Here is a 9,217-nt window from a genome sequence, read left to right as displayed (position 1 = left end):
CTTCAAATCAATGAGTCTCACATGGCGATGGAACACCACCGCAATTTGTGTTTCAGTCCGTTTTGACTGCAGGCAGTGACGAATGTCAATGGGGGATAGAGAAGTTTACACAGAAGAACATTAAAAGAACACAATTTCACAATCAGGGGTCTGCTCAATGGCAAGAAACTTGGCAATGAAACATATATTCCCAGATTGCACAACAAAGCAGAATTTGGCATTAAAATGTTTATGATAAGCTTTTGGACAGTGCACGGCAGCTGACATGATTCATAGCTTCCTGTCATACATATTAAGCCTCCCAAAGCGATGCCGTAGAAGAACCACTTCTGGTTCCATAAAGAACTGTGTCTGAAAAAGAGGTTTGTGAACATGAAGAACCTTTGCATAATATAAAGTTCCTATATCAATCTTAGGGCCTTTTGTATTATGTGAAGATCCTTAAAAGATTCTTTACACTCTCATATCTTTATCTATAGAACCATCCAGGGAAAGGCTCTATTGGGTACCAAAAGTATTTATTCTTTTGGGATTTTGCAACTTTTTGGCATATGGTAGTAATAGAATGAATCTGATATGAAACATAAATCAATCTGTAGCCCATCACTTGCCAACCAGTGCCTTATTTGTTTGCGAATACTAGCATGTATTTATAGTGTTGACCTTCATTTAAACTACACCCTTTGGCTTTTGAGTCCCCCCTCAATAATAAATATTAGAAGGGTTCTCAAACAAGCAATTAACTGCTTGCAAAATTATGATTAACACACTGCTTAGCCAATCACAATCATCTCTAAATGCTAGTTTTCTATCAAGAAAGGAAAAACTGACAAAAACTCCTCAGAACAAACCTGCAGTGAGAACGGCAGTGAAAGTAAATCAGAATTATTAGACTAAGAAATGGTGGAATGGTGTCACAGAGGAACACAGAATACCTGACACATGCTATCCTGATCATCTGGGTGGTATTGTTTTAATTTCATTCCTGAAGCTGAAAACGTGATTGACCCCTTAAATTGCCAGGGCCCACTATTAGTATTACACACTTCTATAACCTAAGAATAACTGAGCTAGCTTGCATTAAAGTCCCTGTAGTTACTGAATGTTAAGGCTTAATACATAGTAAGCATAGTAAGTAATGAGATTTTAGGGGCTTAAACCAAACTCACAGTTCAATGTAAAAACTTTTAACAAGCAGACTTAAGCTTGTTCCAAGGTAAACTAAATGTTATCTGAGTTACTGTGTTTGCTAAAATAATTTAAAATGATGTCTACCAATCAATAACATTACAATTGTTAAGATCAGTCAGCTAACGAGTTTTTCTAAACTTAGCTGCTGAAAGTTAGTTTGATAAATCTGTCAGACTATAGAGGACTTTACAGTGCTCACATTCAGCATGTAAAACATTTTGTGTGGAAATTAATATGCACTTGTACATGTCATTCTTCATATTGCCTCACCTTCAACCAGTCTTTTCTAACACACAGAGCAGGCAACGTTCTGGACCTGATGTTCAGCAGACCTACCCTAGCAATGGATATCACAGTAACCTTCCCTTTTCACTCTGAAAAACAAAAATACTGTGTTTCCTTTTTGACATGCTCACTATGTGTTGTTGTTCTCCTGGGGATGTCAAGCTTTCATTAGACAAGCTGCAGTCATCCTGCCACCTATTGCTGTTATCATCCTTTGGCTTCACCTTCAACCAGTCACACAGAGCCTGATCTTTATCAGACTCCCTCCCTTAACTGCTCAGATCATCACTTTGCATCTTTGACACTCTCCCTCCCTGCTTTTCCTGTCCATGTCACCCTTTCATATTTTCCACCTATTCGAGGCAACCTGCACTCCATCCCTCCTTCGCCTATTGCTTTAACTATCCTAACTACCCTTCTCCAATCCTGACTCATTTTCTTCTCTCACACCAGATACAACTACAGATACTTTTCTTTCTTAATTCTCATCTGCAATTAACCTTCTGTGTCCGCTCTCCTCCAGGCCAGCAAGATCTTCCCCACCTGCCACCTGGCTGACAGGTGTCCTGTGCAATGTGAGGGAACCAGGAATGGCTGAGAGCAGGTGGAGGAAATCCCAGGTTGACTCAGATCTTTGCTCCCACCGATCTGTCCTTTCCAAGTTCTCATTCGAAGTAACTCTTGCAAAATCCTCTTTCTACAAAGGGAAACTGGAAGCATCAGCATCTGTTCCACACAAGGTCTTTAGCATATTCTCATCTCTTCGTAACCCTCCTTCTCCCTTACACCCTCAACCCTGGAGGATTCTCTCAGCTTCTTTGAGGAGGAATCTGCCAATCTTTGTCCTCCACTCCCCATCAGTCCTCATCCTCTTGCTCTTAATTTCTTAACCTGTTTTTCTTCTCTCACCACAGATGACATCCTCCATCTACTCATATCCAGCAATCCAACCACCTGTCTGCTGGATCCCATTCCATCTTCATTTCTCCAGTCAAGCTCTTACTGCCCTTTATCACTTTCATCATAAACAGCTTCTTGTTATCAGGTCATGTTCCACCAGCGCTTAACAATTCCAGAGTGGTTCAGCTCCATTGTCAGCAGCTACTGACTGATTTTACTTCTTTTATTCCATTTAAAAATTCTTGAGTGTGCAGTCTATAATCAATTGTCTCTCTTTCTCACTCAGAACTAGCTCCAGGACCCTAACCAGTCTGGCTTCAAACCAGCACACTCAATAGAAACTGCCCTCATAGCAGTGACTGAAAACTTCCAGGCAGAGAGATTAACTAAACTATTATCAGTTCTGATTCTTTTTGACCTCTCTGCAGCCTTCAGCATGGTCAACCACAAGAACCTCCTGTCTGACCTCTCCAACCTTGCATGGGTTCTGCATGGAAATTAATTCTATCAGGAATTCTGATCCAGAATGCAGCAACAAGGCTTGCTTCAATCTTCACTCATGTCACTCCACAGTAGTGTTCCCTTCACTGGCTTTCTGTAGTTGCCCACACCAGGTTTAAAAACCTGATGCTTGCCTACAAACCCCTCCCTACCTAATGACGATTGTCAAAACTTGATCTGTACCTCGAGCCCTTTGAGGTTTAAGTACAGCTTGACAGCATCTTCAAGATGCATCAAGACTCTTCCCTGTCTTGGCACCCAGGCAGTAGAACAAACTTCCACTCTTTGTCAGTTCCTTATGCTCTTCAAACACAAACTAAAGACTCATCTACTTGTAAAGCATTTATGAAAGCATTAATTTAAGTACTTATTGAAATGCATTGTATTGCACTTATGCTACTTTTGACGCTGTATCTTTCTCTCTAGGTTGTCAGCTCTGACTTTTGTTTCTGGCAAAATTCTGCCTGTTTCTTGCCAAAAGTTTCTCTAGAATGACTTTGTTTGCATCTTACATATATTTTATATACATAGCTCATTTACTTATCATACTTACTCATTAAATAATATTCTGTCAGGTTAAGCAGGTGTTGAATAGTGACAATATTTTGCTCCTTCAAAAGCTAGTAAGTTCTGTTTTTGCTCAGCATTGACAATTTGTTGTTAGCTCTCCACTGAACAGGTCAACCTACTACTAAGGGCCGAATACAGACCAGTTATAGAAAATATAGAATATACATCAGAATTGTGTTCATTTTGCAGCAAAAAAATTGTTGTTGCATATTGTCATGAACATTGGTGTCATTCTTGCTAGTCATAAAAAAAACGTTTGTTATTGATAATATTTAGTTTACCAGTCTTTGTCTTGTTATTTACCATTTCATTTACCATGTTTTGTGAAACTCGGATACAAACCAAACACGAGTGCTCAGTTTGCATACCAAGAAATGCTTCACAGTTGTCTCTCATTGGTATCCTCTTGCTACAGATAACGGTCCCGCTCTCACTGATCTAAACAGAGCAGACTGACTAGCCAGTGTGCACTCCTTCACTTGCTATCAACTAAACTGCCAGAGTGTTTTTAATCTTTAAACTTTTGTGTCCAGCTAGAAAAAAACAATGCTGATGTTTAATGTGCTTCTTTGCTAATGCTTTTCTCTTAGTTTCCTACCTTTAATTATTTAGAGTTTTTACATGGCCAAACAAAACTTGTTGGTGATGCCCTCATCGTTTCAGCTTGTTAGAGGAGATGATCTCCCAGGATAAATTTTTTCATTTGGCTGCATACAATCATTGCTCCAAGCCTTTAAATCATTATCAACATGCCAGTGTTTGAATTTGAAGCTTTAATTTCTCTTAACAGATTGAGTGGAGATTCAGTCCTGGAGGATATATTCATTACATCACATACCTCTCTAGAGCCTAAAAAACCTTGTTGTCAGTTTTACTAAAAAGACTGCAAAAGCTGAAATGGGCAGTGTAAAAATGTCAAGGTAAACATCTAACATTACTTTGATGAATCAAAGATAAGACATGAATGGACCCTAAACATTTGTTCTGCCTACTGTGGCAATATACACTATATTGCCAAACATATTCACTCACCCATCCAAATCATTGAATTCAGGTGTTCCAATCACTTTAAAGGAATTCAGGAGTTTAAAACCGAACACCTAGGCATGCATACTGCTTCTACAAACATTTGTGAAAGAATGGGTCGCTCTCAGGAGCTCAGTGAATTCCAGCTTGGTACCATGATAGGATGCCACCTGTGCAACAAGTTCAGTTGTGAAATTTCCTCACTACTAAATATTCCACAGTCAACTGTCAGTGGTATTATATCAAAGTGGAAGTGATTGGGAACAACAGCTACTCAGCAACAAAGTGGTAGGCCATGTAAAATAACAGAGTGGTGTCAGTGGATGCTGAGGGGCATAGTGCACAGAGGTTGCCAACTTTCTGCAGAGTCAATGACTACAGACCTCCAAACTTCACGTGGCCTTCAGATTAGCTCAAGGACAGCATAGAGAGCTTCATGGAATGGATTTCCATGGCCGAGCAGCTGCATCCAAGCCTTACATCACCAAATGCAATGCAAAGCGTCGAATGCAGTGGTGTAAAGCACCGCCACTGGATTCTAGAGCAGTGGAGATGCATTCTCTGAAGTGATGAATCATGCATCTCCACCTGGCAATCCGATGGATGAGTCTGGGTTTTGGCGGTCGCCAGGAGAACGGTACTTGTCTGACTGCATTGTACAATGTAAAGTTTGGTGGAGGGGGAATTATGGTTTGGGCTTGTTTTTCAGGAGTTGGGCTCAGCACCAAGAGATTTCGGACAATTTCATGCTCCTAACTTTGTGGGAACAGTATGGGGACAGTCCTTTCCTGTTCCAACGTGACTGCGCACCAGTGCATAAAGCAAGGTCCATAAAGTCATGGATGAGTGAGTTTGGTGTAGAAGAACTTAACTGGCCTGCACAGAGTCCTGACCTCAACCCGATAAAACACCTTTGGGATGAATTAGACTGGAGACTCCAAGGCAGGCATTCTCGTCCAACATCAGTGTCTTACAGAAGTGCTTCTGGAAGAATGGTAAATGTTTCCCATAAACACACTCCTAAACCTTATGGAAAGCATTCCCAGAAGAGTTGAAGCTGTTACAGCTGCAAAGGTTGGGCTGACATCATATTAAATTGTATGGATTAAGAATGGGATGTCACTCAATTTCATATGCGTGTAGGCAGACGAGCAAATACTTTTGGCAATATAGTGTACTTTTGGCTACATTATGAAAGAAACTTAAAATTGATGACAAATCACTTTTGCATAAAGATTACGTCACTCGCAGTAAATTTTAATACTCATATTCAGTAGGAATGCAAATGCTATCACAATAAAAGTCCCATATAATTTTACAGGTAAATGAAGATTTAATTTTTTATTTAAGCATAAAAATATGTATTAAATATTATGTATTTGTTACTCCTACTAGTGCAAGTACTACTTTTCCTACCTCTACTACTACTTTTATTACTTTTACTGCTTCTAATAATAATAATTATTATTAACTATATAGTTATTATTTTGGCACAGACCACATTTTATACTTTTTTTTTTTGGCCAGGGCCAGACAAACTTTTGCATATGACTATATATGTCATGTTATAAAATTTCAGATGTTTGAGACCCTTTTTCCTTGCATTTTTTCAATGCCCTCACCTTAGAGAAGACCACTTGCCTTGCAACCCACCAGTAATTTGAGTTAGAGACTCCTGCTATTAATATTTATACATTTTTTAATTAAAATTTTAGATGACAATATATTTCAATGGAGTAAATGATTTATTATGAACAATAAACACATCACAGATTTCTCCACAGGTTTCCCTTCTTCTTCTCATTCACGTAGATGCACATTCTTACACTTACACAGTATCTCATTCTTAAAATTCATTAATGCATATGAAAAAATACATTGATCTGCATGAAATAAAAAAGCAACATCTGTTTGGGAAAAGTCTACTAAACACTCCCAAGTGTGTTTCACAGAGTAACATTCAGATAAACGCAGCATACAGAAGGCACGTGATCGTTCTAACACATTGTGTGCAGTGAATTGCAGTATACACATTTGTGGATGAACAGCAAAAAAAAAAATACTCAGACACTCAGGCTGAAAATACGTCAGCAGGGAATACATTATGCCGAAGTCCATATATATATATATATATATATATGTATACTTACTCTATTCTATTCACTTGAATGGAAAAGTGTGGCATAATTAAATCACATTCATATGAGGATCTATTTATTCTCGTGTGAATACGTGGCTCAGAGTGAAGCTCAAAGAAACTGTCTTGTGCACTTACAACCAACCATGCTCAGCTCTTTACCTGGCTACAAATGCCTCACAGTGAGTAATACATTAAGGTTATGAGCTTTAGGCACCTAATCATACGTAAGAACGGTCTATCTTGATGACCGTGCTACAACATGAAGACCACAGGAGTGGTCTCAAGAAATCTATTTTTCTCATTTTGGCCCCAGAATGGTCTCCTCAGTTCACTTTTCCTGCTTTAAATTCTTCAACATTTCTTGCACCCATTGCTGGCTGGGGTCAGCACAGAATGTCTTTGCTTTCTTCGTCTTCAATCTTTATTGGAGACACAGAGAGAAAGTACTGTAGATATAGTTCTACTGGGGTTTACATTCAAACAAAGCAATGAGCTATACATGGCCTTGCAAAAGCATAATTATATACAAAGTTTAAAATAGCAGATGTTATCACTTCGTGCATTAACTGCAACATGGCTGTAATTACATAGTGATTGAATTCAATCAGAGACTCCCTGTGGAAGTCCAAGCAGTATTTTAGAAAATTATTGACTTTCCCAGAACAGCTTGGGAAAATAGCCAGAACTTACACAATAGCCGGGATGTTGCATCCTCCATCAGTCTGCTGAAACCTGTAGCTCACAATTTTTTTTTTGATGGAAGCTCTCATCCCACTGCCGTACTTCAAGCAGCAATTTTCATAAGTTCCTGTTGCAAAAAAATGGATCTACATTATCTAAAAGATAAAGTGTAAATGCCTCAGCACTTAATCTACTACTAATATATATATATATATATATATATATATATATATATATATATATATATATATATATCGCTGTTGTCAGAACAAAGCCTCACTTCCAAAATCTATAATTCAAAATTGCCTGTTGCCCTTCACATCATGTCAAAATTACATAATAAATGGACCAAAATAAATGGCTCAAAAATATCTGGAAAAAGTTTGGTTCCACTGACTTACATTACAAGTTAAATATATCTTTTCCTTCTCCTATAAAGTTACTATTTTGGAGATGTGTAGTTTTGTTCTGACAACAGCGATATATTATATATTGCTTTTCCCCAATATGTTAAACTCAGCATACACATAAAACTGCGTGATTTTCACTTCATCAGGAAAATGTTTTTGTTCATTTGTTCAAACTTTTGCATGCAACTCTACATAAACTGATAAAATTTTATTATATAACATTTTGGTTAGAAACTCTGGCTAAACTGTATAATCAAATATGTTTAGAAATGACACTGCACAACTCCTTGGACAGTAACATACAGGTGATCAGCAGTGAACTACTGTCAGTAATAAAAACATTTGAGTCACCGGTCGAGCAAATTACAGTAAAATATGCACTTGCCTTGTGCCAAACTTGGATACATGCAAGCCAGAAGCAGGAGAAAAAAGAGAACATAGATCTTCATGGCTTCGCTCTGTTGTGTGATTTTATCTGAGGAAGAAGACAAAATGCACAGGTGACTTCTCTTCACAAGCCAGAAGAAGATGGATCTGATCCTTTTCGAGTGCAAACAGAGTCTGCAGGTGGGAAAAAATAAGCCTGAAAGACCAAATGTGATAAGATTAAGTCAGATGGGAATACATACCGTGATAATGTCAGCGTGAGTGCTGTTGCTCAGCTCTTCAGAGGTCTGAGAATCTACTGCACTTCTGGTCCTTTTGGGGGGAGGTTTGTGCCCATATATGGCTTCTGGCAAGGAAATCTGTCCACCCTTCTCACATTTCAGATTGTGCAAATGATGAAGATGACACTGATCTGGAACCAGTTCTCAATGGAGCAAAAAAACAAAAACTGTTTGAAGACACTATGACTAAATTATAAGCTACCACTATATAAAATCTGGTCATGCTACATGCTTGCTGGCTTACTTTCAGTAGTTTACGGAAAATGACCCGATAAGTGTGATAAGGTCAGTTCTTGGTTAAAGTGAGATGAAGCAGCTTTTACTGTCCCTAGTCTTCTAAGCTATCCGTGTCGGAATTGTGCAATACTTCTCGCCACACATCCCCCCTCGACACCCCCACCACCCCCCCAAAAACCCCCTCCACCTCCAGCTTTTGCTCGAGTGTATGAAGCTCTCACTGTGCCAATACAAAAAAAAATCTACAAGAACAAAGATTGTGCAACGAAACACACAGACTCACTTAGGGCCACATACAGCTACAAACATGCCCATGTGTTCCTTTTTAAAATATTGGGTGGAATACAAGAAACGTACAAGTCGTAAGTACCTTCTCTGGTGAGAAAGTTTCATTGTAGAGCTCAACCAAAGCACAAAGTAACACTAATTATACAACAGCAGGCACTAAATCTTAATAGCGCTTTAAAAGTGCCACAGAATGCAGAAATCAGCATGGTCAATAGTTCTCTTGTGTCTACATAGAAGATATGCCACTTTGGTCAAGGCAAAAAATGCCCAGATGTGGTTTTACATGCCCATATACAACCCTGTGATTTAGCCCTAGAATG

The 9,217-nt window shown here is 38.7% G+C and overlaps 1 protein-coding gene across 1 annotated transcript; it reads right to left on the bottom strand.

The window, feature by feature from the left end:
* Window positions 1-6,199: 6,199 nt before the first annotated feature.
* On the bottom strand, window positions 6,200-8,571 carry ccl25b (chemokine (C-C motif) ligand 25b). Its single transcript, XM_017714305.2, has 4 exons — window positions 8,334-8,571; window positions 8,090-8,179; window positions 7,304-7,421; window positions 6,200-7,032 (listed from the first exon to the last, which is right to left on the bottom strand). Exons 2-4 carry the CDS (start codon window positions 8,151-8,153, stop codon window positions 6,942-6,944), a joined length of 273 nt encoding a protein of 90 aa, XP_017569794.1. The 5' UTR covers window positions 8,154-8,179; window positions 8,334-8,571; the 3' UTR covers window positions 6,200-6,941.
* Window positions 8,572-9,217: the final 646 nt, after the last annotated feature.

Source organism: Pygocentrus nattereri, chromosome 15, assembly GCF_015220715.1.
Source record: "Pygocentrus nattereri isolate fPygNat1 chromosome 15, fPygNat1.pri, whole genome shotgun sequence".
Classification (NCBI taxonomy): domain Eukaryota; kingdom Metazoa; phylum Chordata; class Actinopteri; order Characiformes; family Serrasalmidae; genus Pygocentrus; species Pygocentrus nattereri.
Note: the sequence above shows the minus strand (reverse complement) of the source record. Positions and strands in the feature narration are given on the sequence as shown.